General features: G+C 36.7%; 1 protein-coding gene and 1 pseudogene across 28 annotated transcripts in view; one reads left to right on the top strand and one right to left on the bottom strand.

Moving 5' to 3' along the window:
• OSBPL8 (oxysterol binding protein like 8) overlaps positions 1-13125 on the bottom strand; it is a 112961-nt gene that overhangs the window by 41898 nt on the left and 57938 nt on the right. For 17 of the 28 annotated variants that reach the window (XR_014784395.1, XM_084810440.1, XM_084810420.1 and 14 more), the window contains one exon: positions 1060-1130. Coding sequence is in view for 27 of the 28 variants with exons in the window: in XM_084810440.1 (XP_084666566.1) it covers positions 1060-1130 (71 nt within the window). In the remaining variant the exon portion in view is untranslated. Of the gene's footprint in view, positions 1-1059; positions 1131-7506; positions 7655-13125 lie in introns of all 28 variants that reach the window. The other 11 variants (XM_084810429.1, XM_084810427.1, XM_084810430.1 and 8 more) reach the window with 1 other exon arrangement.
• LOC146339878 (F-actin-capping protein subunit alpha-2 pseudogene) lies at positions 9506-12452 on the top strand (annotated as a pseudogene).

The following is a 13125-nucleotide window of genomic DNA, read 5'->3' as shown; positions in this document are numbered from 1 at the left end:
TGTTTTTTGATTAAGGAGTTCTGCGAATATTTAGAAGCTAGATCTGAGCTGAAAATTTGGTTTCCAATATATACCACTACTGTTTTAGATTATGAGACATATGACCCACTGCAGTAAAAATAGCATGGAATAATTTTTTAAAAAATAAATGCCACACCACTGAAGGGAAAAGAATCAGAAGTTGGAAAACAAAATTTGGGCTCAGAACACATTTTCAACTTGCTTCAAGCCTACAAGAGTGACATCATGCCTGAAACTTCAAGAATTAAGGTATCAGGGCAATCATAACTAGATGGTGAGTTTGGTGATGCAAATTTAAGCTTTGCAGTCTTAAAACAACAAGCCTCTAAAACTCAGTACATATTGAGTATGTTAATACATACTGGGCTAACTGAGGTGAAAGTGCTTGTGGTCGACTGATCAGTAACTCAGAGTCTTCAGTTATATCACCAAGTCCATCAAGCTTTATGTTTTACAGAAGATGTGCAATGGAGAAACATCCAAGGCTGTGTGATGTATCCTAGAGTTCAACATCTCAATTCTAAAATTGCCATCAGGTTACTAGTTGCTCTGTTTTGTTCAAAAATGTGTTACATATATTGGACTGACAATCCAATATACTGGATTACAGAAATTCATCATCATATGCCTCAGACCTATTTTAGGCTAACAGTTATTCACTAGAGGACTACTAGTACTCCTGAGCAGTCCTCAGTTTTTCATTACCAAATAGCTTTTAAAATAATTATCACTTAATGCTTACTTTATATTCAAAACACTAACCATGCACCTCTGCTATAGCTAAGGGCTATACAAACATATGACTCTCCTTACTACTTAAAAGACACAGGGAGAAAATACAGAGTGGAAGGATTGTGGAGGCGAAGTGCGCTCCACTGCGTCTCCTACTCTGCTTTGGATGGCTATAAGCTTCCGAGTAAGCCTCCGATGAGACAACCCTTGAAAATATTACAGCCATTGGAACAAAGTATTTAAATTCACTTAGATGTAGCAAACAGAACTATGCTTTTTACTGTTTTAGTAAGTTAATGCGCTTACCTTGCTTTTTGACATTGACTGTGGAGAATCATCTTTACTTTGTGATGCATCATCTTTCCCTCTGTCAAAACCTTAAAAAGAAAGGTTGCAACAATTCAGTATATTCCATATACCACTGAGGACAAAATCCTAAATATACCAAGCACACTTATGCAAACACCATTATTTGTTCACCAAATTGTGTCATAATACTTCTAAAACTAGGAAAATATTGTTTAATATTAAAGCCATATTAAGAAACCTGGACACCCAGGATCAGAAAAAAAAATTCTTACTCCAAAATTTCTAATTTGTGCCTGAAGCCAGTTCCCTTATAAATGTCAAAGACTAGCATAAATGGTAGTTATCAACTCCACCCCTCTGAAAAGACAATACTTTTCTTTTAGCCCTCTAGGCATTCAGAGGTATATCAATTATTCATAAGCCTGGTTTGGCTGATCAAATCCTGTCTTAATAAGCCAGGATATGCATGAGCTTTGTGTACCTACATGCAACCCCTTTCCTCCCTTTCCACAAGCAGCAAAATGAACAAGGAAGATGTAATTAATGTTAGATTCCTATTACATCTGAACCACTATGGTTAATAACTTCAAGCAAGCCAACCATGGTTTAAAGTTGGCTTGGTTTGCTTGGAAGCCATCAACTATAGTTTCCAGTTCTGACATAATGGGAAACTATAGTTAACTGCTACTTCCTGGTTTGTATCACCATTCACATGAAGAGAGGAATACAGTGGCAACAAAGGGACTGCGTATAGTTACATGAAGTTCATACATATCCTAGCCTATTAAGGCAAGAACTGATCATCTGAATGTAGTCATATTGAATCAAAATATCCAATTGCTAGTAAGCACATTACCAGGGCCAGTGTTAAGGGTAGGCATGGTTGGGCACCTGCCGAGAGCCCACAGCCCAAAAGGGGCCCTCTGAACAGTTGCTCCTTCTCTTCGTTATTGCAACCTCTTTGTTACCTCCGTCTTGCTCTTGCCTAGGAAACAGCGGTGGTTAGAAGGAGCTGCAGCAGGTACCACTGCCTACTTGCTCACTAGCAATCTGCTTGTCAACAAAGCAAGTAGCTTAGTAGCAGCAATGACAAGAAAGAGGATGAGAAGCAATAGCAACTGATGACAATGATGGTGGCAAGGTAGACTCACTGAGAGAGGGGGCCCACTGAGGGTGCCTTGCCTATTTCTCTGGATAGTTTAGATCCAGAGAAAGTTTGGTGCAATGCAAAAAAAAAAAAGCTTTTAAAAATCAGGAAAACAGATCACACTGAATTCAACACACAAAATTAAAAGAGGTTTTTCTAGACCTGACTAAAAAGCAAAAGCTTTGTCTTATGATGATATAAAAGGACAAGGTATGTACACAGCTTTAGTTACCCACAACTTCTCGTTTAGGCCATTTCAAAATGGTTGTGGCCGTGTACTTGCCGGACTACCTCCAGCTTAGAGCAACTAAAAAACAATGCTTTCTGTGGAACCAAAGAAGCAGCTCCTGACTCACTTTTTAAAGAAGTTCTAACATCTATCAGGATCAGATAACATGGTGTTCACATATACTACTATATGTCCCCCACAGATGTGAACCAATCAATGTCTTACAAGATAGGATGTGAATCTGCGCAAAGCCAAATCACAAGGCTTATGCCATGATGTTTTCATTTATTATGCTAAAAGGCAGAGCTGAATATCTACATTCTTCATAGTAACAAATGTATTTAGAATGTTCTTTCAAAATCCCTGGGACAAGTATTAAGTAGAAATTCTGTCCTTCCAAATAGACTGACAGGAGCTTGGGAAATGCCCTGGAGCAATTCTGGATTCTTAACATGGATTAAGTAGCAGCTTGAATGTTTACAGGTTCTTTTCACACCTTTGTATAAACTTTTGGAAAGGGGCCAGAGCCAGTAGGTACAATCCCAATCCCAAGATGTGCCTTGTGAACAGGGCTCTTGACACCACATTTAGAGTGTCTAGAGTCAATCAATACCTGTAGCTTTATTTTCACTGTGCATCACATATGACAGTGCAAAGAATAGACTATGTATGAAAGACAGCCACATGGAGCTGAAGCTTTGTTCACTCTTTGAGCTACGGCAGCTCCAACTTGAGCAAACTACTGTTTATTTAAAATGGGACCTATCTCTTCAAAACAGGGAATTGCTGCTGCAGAAATAAGCAGCAAAACCTCAGATAAATGCATGATTTCCCCTCACAAATTGCAACCAGGATATTTGATGAATGTCTAGTTTTATGTACGCACTGGCTGTGTTTAGACAATCAAATCCTTTCTTAATAAATCAGGATAAGACAAGCTTTGTGGTATTGCATGCAGCCTCTTTCCTCCTCCATATGCGCAAGGAGGGAAAAAAGCCAGGAACCTGCATTTAACCACAGCATCCACTTATGTCCAGACTGGGAAACTATGGTTAATGACTTCCAAACAAGCCAGGATGTAATGGGAAGTAATAATTAACTGCTGTTTCTTAGCTTGTTTCATTGCAGTATATGGGTGCACTAAACTCATGGTGCATGAAACTCATATATATCCAGGCTTATGCCCAAACCAAAAAACCACTCTTTTGGTTTATATTTGATCATCCAATGTACACCATCAGTTATATACCATTTACTAACACAATTCATCTGCGGCAGCATCTTGAAAAATAATATGTACATCTAGAATCTCTGTCTTTAGCACACATTTAGAATATTTACCTTCAGCAAGTAAAAAAGACAGAACAAAAGGCATACATGCAATAACGTTTTAGCTACAAAAATTCATAGATTTAACAGACTGGATGTTATGGAAAGAGTTTTTGAGAAGCAAGTTGGAAATAATTTAATACAGAGCTCTCATCCAGAAGTTGTTTCCCAATTGTAATTTTAGGAGATCTAAATAAAAATTAATACACTGCTCTGAGACACAAGTCACGACAGTATGCATAAAATACTTAATTCACTTATGTAACTATTTTTCCTAATTCACTCATTTTTCCTGGTCAAGTCATGTACTGAAATCAGTGTGTCACTTTCTGGATTGGGTCTAGTTTGGGTTCAGCTATCGCTGCAGTAGTTCCAGTTTGGTCTTGGTTCAAGTCGATAAAGGTTAAATAGCAAGATCGGTTTTGATTCAATTCAGAAAATGTAAATATTTTTCAGAATTTGATGCTGATATATAACATCAGCATAAAATATAAGGTGATTAATATGTTTTATCCTCAAGTACCAATAATCTGTGTGGCAATGTATATTAGACAGAAAGGTCTACCATATGTACAAGAAGATGGACTATTTATTACATGCAGGGAAACAGGGAAAGAAGGGCAGGAAAACTGTTTATTGAACCTGTATTATAATCGGATAAAAATGTGTGTGTTAAATTTAACTTAAAACTTAAATGTTTCTAATTGCATTGTCTTTTGTTCATTCACAAACTATCCATTCTCCTGATACAAAATTTCTTATCATTCTAATTTCCTAGTTCTCTCAGATCTCAACACGCAGTATAAGGCTGCTGAAGTCCATACGGCCTAGTGCCCTGCAGGCCTAATTACCATGGCAGCAGTTTGTCTATAAACTGTTTAAGCCCAGTATACGCATATTTGTTAAAGTCAACAGTAAGAAATAAATCAGCCTACAACAGCATTAATTTCACTAAGTGGGGAGAGAGAAGAGAAATGCTGCCCTCTTCTTCCTTTGCCATGCTGTTTATCTTCAGAGTTTTCTCTATAATAAAGCCTTAAAACAGTAGGCATATGATTTGCCTTCTGCTTCCCAGCCCCTGAAGAGGAACAGTAGTAACCTGGACAAATCCAAAATTATTTAAAATCTTCCCAGATGTGCTCCAGATCAAATTTGCATGGGGCTGATTAGTGTACCGCCAATTCTGTTTATTTTGAACTAGAAATTTCTGATTTTTTTTTAAAAAATAACTATTACGTCCTTGTTTGGATTCAACAGAAACTTTTAATGTAATGCTTCAACCCCCGCCCCCAACTACTCATTTTTTTTATTGGATTTTGATTGGTTTGACTTCCTGTCTGACAAATACCCTTAAAACCATTACTTGGACCAACCTCTATATTTTTTTGGTCTACTCTATCACGTATTGCTTTCTTTATCCTAAATTGGTTTCCCAGTAGAAAACCTATTTGTTTACAACTATGTTTCCATAGAAAGAACACAATAATGTAGATGGCTTCAGGTATTCAAACGTTATACTCTGCATTACTGCTGCTTATTTTGAGTTGCCAAAGGCCTCTGGAAATCCTGTATCTCTAAATGCTAAAGGATAATATATAAAATGTATTTAAAGGCTATTTTCTGAGTCATGTGACTTCCACAGCTAGGAGATGGAGATCTTTTCAGATCTGCCCTTATGGCTTGTATCAAAACCTTGAATGGTTAGCACATCTCCACATGTCTTAAGATAGTATTTGATATTCATTTCGCAGAATGAATTGCATTGATACCAAAAATGCAACCTATACATTATCCAATATGTCCTAAAAAGTGCTACATTTATGTAACTTATACAATCTTTTGTTGGATTATGTATTATTTTAATTATATTTATATTCTACCCTAGTATCTGCAAAGATAAAGGGCAGCTTTAAAATGTTTAAATAAACAAGCAAACAAATAAATCTATGTCTTCAATAGTCAGCAAAGTACAGAAGGAAAGGAAAGTGGCTGAATTAATTTGATTCCCAGGTGCAATGAAGCCATGTGTGGGTAATTTTAAATAAAGCAATCCTGTCTGTAACTGTTATGGCTCCTAACGACATTGCAGAAGCTAGAGATTGTAGAAACCAACATGGTTAGTATGCCTACTAAAGCTACAAAAAATCCAGCCCTGGCTCTGAACACACCCTCCCCCATCTAAAACTGGCCCCCACTATATACTTGTATATTTTATTTCCAATTCATAACCCACTTAAAGTCTATGTGCGCTAACAGATTTTCTTATTTTTCTTTTTTAAAAAACCTTCAATATATTTATACAAAAGTTAAGCTCTGCTGAATTCTGTGGGATTTCTTACCTCAAAAGGTATATAGAATACGGACATATTAATGATATGGACTGAAACCTTACATTCTTAAAATTAATGTGAATTCCAAAGATGTACACTGTAAAGAATCTGTTTGTTCAAATACCATTCTTTGATTTAATATAGCCCTCTAGAATATGTGCTCTGCCATTTATAGCAAGCCAGTGTGCTAACTAAATCCACACAAACTGGTATGAAAGAATATGAACTAAATGCCAGTTACTGACACATTAAAAACAGAATGAAATCTAAAATAACAGATGCTGTATTGTTCTTTTCAGATAGTAAACAGAGGGCTATAATTAAGGTAAGGGAGCATTACTAGAGTTAACATTGCATTTGAGATCTAGCACACATACATACATACCAACGTAAATGTAAGGCTTCAAATCAAAATGGGTTCTTACTTTCTTTCACTCTACCACCTGAGTGTATTAAACATTTTACAAGACAAACTGGGTTTTCAATAAGGTAAGGCAAAACCTCTGTCTATGAATAATCAATGTAAGTAAGAGAAGAACTATGCAACTTACTGCCTTATTGGTTCAAATGTCCCAACAGCCAGCCAGCTGTAATTGTTACATTCAGATAAGTGCAGAACTTTGCAGTAATCGACTAAATAAAGCAAATCTATTTGTCTTTCTTGCTTTTGTTGTGTATGTGTTTGCCACTAACACAAAAGCATGAAAAAGAGACCATTATTTCTAATCTCCAAGGTACTGACAGCATGTTCGTAGTCAAACTATAGACTACAATAGAAAAAGTAGAGCACTAATAGATACATTAAAATAGGATAGCCAAAAAGGCATAATTTTTAAATAAACTAACTTCATCCTTGTATTTTTTCCAAGACTGATCAAATACACTAGAATTGATGCAAACCATACACACAACATTATGAGCAGTTTCAAGTTATGTATTAAATTATGTGAAGATTAAGGACATACCATTCATGTAACATACCATCAGTACATTTTTTAGAAATTGTATTTTACATTCAAAGGGCTAAAAAGTCCTAGATATTTACTCCAGTTTTCAGAAGTACCTATAGAATCAAAAATTATGTTCCATTTACTTGAAAAGTATTTGGGTGTATAGTTGTAGACAAGACAAACACTATTCATATTCAGTCAAATACCTTTCTAATTAAGTACAATCACACTCAGTCTACAAATGGACCACAGTTATTTACATAAAGCCTAAAGAAAATGCTATCTGACAACATATACAAACCACAAACCATTTATTTCCAAATCTTGATTTAATTCAACATGAATCCAGCTTCTTCAGAAAAATCTTAGTAAATGGCTTTTTTTTAAAAAAGGTAGTGTACGTGAAAGCTTTTACAAGCAGAGCTATTTCTGTGACAACATAAAAAAGACAAAACAAACCTCGAAAGACTGGTGAAAATTCGTTGTATCCTCCGAATGAAGCATTCCGGACAAGTTTTCGACCATCACCTCGTGGAGGAAGCGAAACCCCAGCACATGAAGAAAACCTACGTCGCAGTGGACCCTCTTCCTTCATGAGTTAGATGCTCTGTATAATGATTGTTGTCATTCAGAAGGATGGTAGTATTAAGAATCTTCAGAGAAAACCGTTGCCCTCACATTCAGATTAGCAACATGCAAGTGACACACGAAGATCAAGTGCCATGTGTGCACTTGGAACAAGAAGATACAACCGAGGCTGATAAAGTTGGTAATAAAGCCAAGAAACATTTATGAATTCAATTCAAGCTGCTGCCATTCCTCCATCAATAACATCTCATACTTCATCCAGTATGCCCCAAGACAAGCTGTTACTCCTCATTGTTTTGCAGGCACCAGACAACTGTCATGACAAAGTACATCAGAATGGAGGAGTTATTAAAGTAATTCCTCCACTTCCTAATAATTCAAACTCTGTTTTAAAACATACAGAACAACCTATCACGGGTATATTTCTAAGATTCAAATAAGAAAATGAAGACTGCCACTGAGAATCCAAGCAGAAATTTCTCATTAAAAGGGAAGTGTCATATTTGCAATAATTTTATCATGGGTCTTGACTGTATTGCCAACAATAGTTTCTATGGATTCTAAATCCACATAAAAAAACTCTCTTAAAGAAATGTTTGTTTCTGAATGCAGTATTTCTTAGGTGTTAATTAGGTATATTAAAGAGTACATTTTAGAAGTCAGCCACTGAATCAAAATATATTTTAAGCAATACTACCAAATGTTGGATTTTAGCACAAAATAATTACTACCAACAAAGTGAAAATGTATTAATGACTTTGCTTTTAATAACCTAACAGCTTTAGTAAACAGAGCCATTTTTTCATTAAAATAGTTTGATATGTTTTGAACATACAGGTAAAACACTAAATGCAAGTTATACTTGCTTAATGCTATACAACAGCAACCCTTAATAAATACAAAGTCACCTTTTGAAACTACAAGCTAACATTTACTGGCAATATAACTAGAACAGAATGTATATTTTAAAATTTCATTCTGAAATTAGACAAGTGTTTTGAGTGCTTTGCTGCTCAGCATGCAAATTATTTTCTTGATTTAGGTGGATAGCTTCTCCTACTTTCCATTCCAAACATTAACTTCAGCAAGTTTTCCTCCTGAACAGATTTTTTTAAAAGTCCCTTCTAAAGCCATTTTTTCTCTCCACCCCTATGAGATTCTTCATATTCTAATTCTGTGATTAAAGGGGAAATTTTAAAAAGTAGCTATAGTTTTACCTGAACTCACAGAATGCAAGCCAGGAAACAATCTAGTGGAAATAAAGTCAAACTGACAAAGATTTGTTCTTGTATCAGCTGATCCACAACCCAGCTAACATTCTTAGATTTCAGCCTATTTAATCTAATTGACTAACTAAACAAAAATGACTTGAATCTAAGTACCTGGTCCCTCACTAGTTCACAGTTGTGAACATTGCAGTTCACAACTGACAAGACCTTTTGGTTTCAGTCTGGTGACTGTTAAGTTTAAGTCATACTATAAAAACTTCTACTATTATATTATCTTGGTCTATATACTAGATACCAAATGTTCTGAAGCAATACAGAAAACAAGCCTCTTACACAACCCTCCCTGACCTCATGGGAAATCCTCATCTTATCAAGTTACACAGAAGGATCTGAGCTCAGCCTCCCTCCTTCCCCCCCTAACTGGAAAAGCAGAGTGGAAGCAGGATGGTGCCAACACCCCTTAGCAAGATCATCTGCTTTGGATCCTCTTCGTGAATCTTGTTCTCTGTTTCTCATTTTGTATGTGCCTATATATGGACAGAGCTTGGAGAAATTTAACAGCAGCTAGAAAACTGTAACTGGGAACTATGATAGAGCTCACTTCTCATGCACACAATCCGCTGTTATACGTTTTGAGTACCATGAGCCTTATAACTATAAGGCTCATGGTATTCAACTTTGAATAATGGAAAAATGCCATGCTATTTAGAAAAAAAACCTGTAGTTTAGCCATTTATTATAATGACACACATTATAACACTAACATATACACACACACACAAAGACACACAGAACCTGTTCCCAAGTGTAGGGATCTAAGGGCGGAACTAGAAGTTACAAGGAAAACAATGGTTTCCTTAGTAACACTGAAGGAGGACAGGTCAGCAACTGCAGGAAAAACAGTGGGTAGGGGAACAGTTGTACTTAACCCATTGTCTACCCACCAGTTACACTTTATGAATTCACTCAGTCCAGCCATTTTTAATTTCTATTTCCCATCCAGGCTATGAAACTGGAAATGAGCCCACCTGAGGGGGAGGGAGAAGGGCCTGGGAGAACATTTGCAAGAAGTATCAGCAAGCTTGGGAGGATTAAGCAGTCTTCCTTCCCTCTTGCCCACTCACGGATTCTCCCCGGTAAGTGCCCCCTCCACATTCTTGTTATCCTAGCAAACACAGGTTTATTTAACACAGAAGGAAAACATTCAAGAAGACTTGTTCCTGAAACCTTTGTCATAAGGTTTGACAATTCAAAATACAGAGTAAGTGGATCAACATAAATCATTGAATGCCTATAACGTTTGAATGGTTAATATTTTAGTTCAGGAAAGATTTATAGCATCACTATTAAATTACATAATTTTTGAATTAATATTCTTAAGTACAGGATTGTTGCTTTTCTACCTCATCTATGCTACAATACCAGTATTTTCTATAGTCTTCTTCACTGGACTGGAGATTACAAACGAATCCTTGTTATTTGAGCTTATTTCTGTTTAAAGCTTAAAGGCACCTGGTGATTTAGCACACTTGTTTGGGAAGCAATGCAGCTTCGCACTCAGACCTACTTCTCACTAAAGTGGTAAATCTGTCTGGACTGTACCACATTTAACAGCAGAGACAAACAAGATTGAATGTTCCCTCATGAGAAAGATTCCTACACACCGAAAACTAACATCAGAGTAAAAGTCTACACTAGAAGACTTCTCTGCAAAGTCTAGCTTTCTATGTGCATAATTTAAAAAATATTAAGCAGCATTCCATCATTTGAGCCCCCACGTAAAGGCTGAAATGGTACAGCCCAGACACACATTTACCACTAAGGCTGAGAGTTAAAAATAATACAGCTGGAGTAGGGAACCAAAGGCCCTCAAGTCATTTTTGGACTACACTCCCATCATCCCTGACCACTGGCCATGCTGACTGGGGCTGGTGGGAGTAGGAGTCAACATCTGGAGGACACAAGTTCCCCACCCCTGTAATGGAGGAACACTATTTCTTGACATTAGCATTTTAATAAGGGAGCAAAATCGATAAAGTATGTACTGAGGAGCTTTTACAGACACCTTTTTAATAGCAATATTCACTGCCAGAAATTCATTTTTTTCATATTATTCATTCATTCTACCCCTAAACCTCCAAGCAGCTCTCAACCTTTCTCCATAACAGTTCTATGCACTTTCTTCCTTTTCATGTTCCATTTATGCCCTTGCTCCCAAATCCTAGGCCTCACTTCCAATCCATCTGTCTTTTCTTTATTGATCCCACGCTGTCCTTCCTCTTTTAGTGCCCTACCCTCCTATGCAATCTCTCCATCAGGAAGGCAGAGGGGAAAATACCATATTGTGAGTTTTATCTATGAATAATTCCTACTCCAATTTGGGGGGAGGGGTCCCTTTGCAGACCTTTTAGTATAAAAGTACATTGAGTTCTAGCAGTTTGTCATGCTTTTCTTCAAAGAAAAGTGAAATCCACAGTATACTTTTTGTGTGTGGAAAACATCTATACTTGGTTCTTTGCTATTTTCTTCCTGTTAATTCACATCTGTTACTCAAACGTATGTTGAGTTGGAAGGCATATAAACCTCACAGAAATAATAAGCTTCTAGAGCATAAAAGAAGCTCAGCATTCTTTCACAGCAAAAACTTATTTTTTAACAGCTGGGATTTATTGTACTGTTATAGGGAAAAGGTTACTTGCCAAAATGAAATGACTTCAAATAAACATAATGGCATGCCAGTGCCATTTCTCCTCCTCCTCATGCTCTGACAGGAAAGCAAACTAAGATGGCGGACCTGCTCTGACAGAGAAGGTGTTCATCGTCCATGCTCCCCCAGGAGAATTAATTGAGAATTCTCAAACAACCATCAGCATCATAGCTCCTTAATAATGATAATCTTCTCATTGAAGGCGCAGCTCATGAATCTGAACAGCATAACTTGGACAAGTTTTCTTCAGTAAAAATAAAAAGCTATGATGAACAGGTTTTAACAGCAGAGCATGGTGACTTGGGCAATGGGAAAGGTTTGGACGCAAAATAGAGCTTTCTTAAATTTGATCATTTAAGAAAGAGGGCTACTGATCCAAAGCCTCATGAAGTTGAAAATGCAATTCAGTGATGGAGAAAATCCATAGAAAATGCAATGAGCATATATGCAAGAACACTACCCAAATGGTGTCTGCTCAGAATGTGTAAAGACAATTAATTGGTGGACTAACAATTATTGTATGCATTGAAAGCTGTCAGTTTCAAACAAACATTTTCTGGAATGGTCACTGGCAATCATAATGGAAGTTTACAATCACCCCTTCAGCCACTCAGACTGGTATATGGAAAATTCATATTCACTATTATAAAGTTGGAAGTGTTCAGGTAGTGAGACATAAAGACATAGGATTCTCTAACAGTGACTAAGGAAGCCCAAACAGCAAAGGAATTTGTAATGTTTGTAGAGGCTGCAAAAATGAGTATGAGACTGCTATCAGTGAAAGTTATTGAACTATGTCAAACAATACTTTCGAAGCCTTGCACCAGCTTTCCCTAACCTGGTACCCTCCAAATGTTTTGGACATCTCCCAGGATTTCTGACCACTGGCTATGCTGGCTGGGGATGATGGGAGTTGAAGTCCAAAACATTTGTAGGGCACCAGGTTGGAGAAGGCTGCCTTATGCTGACAACTACCAGTTGCTCACAAGGGACTGACTGGGACAAAGATCCCTAGTACAAGATTGGGAAAAGAATGCCTAAAACTAAGGTTGCAAAGTTGGATTATTTTGTGTCCTTGAATAAAATTTATTACAAAGGTACTCAGAATTGCTACATCACCCCAGTTAGCATGGGCACTTGCCAATAAAAATCACTTTAAGCACAAGGCTTATCTAAGTGAACACAAGGCATATCTAATTGATCATTTTTCTTTGCCTTTTTGTTTCTCCTTTAAAAGGTTACAAAAATCAGTATAGGTAAAAATGCTGGTTGCTACTGATATCATTATTAAAAAGTATAAATATGAGTTGCCTATAGTTTTCATTTAAATTAAAAATAATTTTAAGAGGTTGTTACTGAACATCAGTTTGGCATTCAACATGGATTTTAGCCATGGGTGTTGCTGTAGGAGTAATCTATTCCTCCAGTGTATGAAAGCCTGGGAAAAGGATTTTGATATCCAACCCTTTTCAGTTATTTAGCTAACTCAGTGTTGCTTCCTTTTTAAGGCCAAGATTTAATACTGTTTTTAAGGTGCTGAAATTAAATATTAGT

The sequence above is a fragment of the Heloderma suspectum genome, chromosome 7 (genome assembly GCF_057233095.1).
Source record: "Heloderma suspectum isolate Gila_16-S chromosome 7, 16-S_ref, whole genome shotgun sequence".
NCBI classification, from domain to species: domain Eukaryota; kingdom Metazoa; phylum Chordata; class Lepidosauria; order Squamata; family Helodermatidae; genus Heloderma; species Heloderma suspectum.
This window is presented reverse-complemented; position numbering and strand designations above follow the sequence as displayed.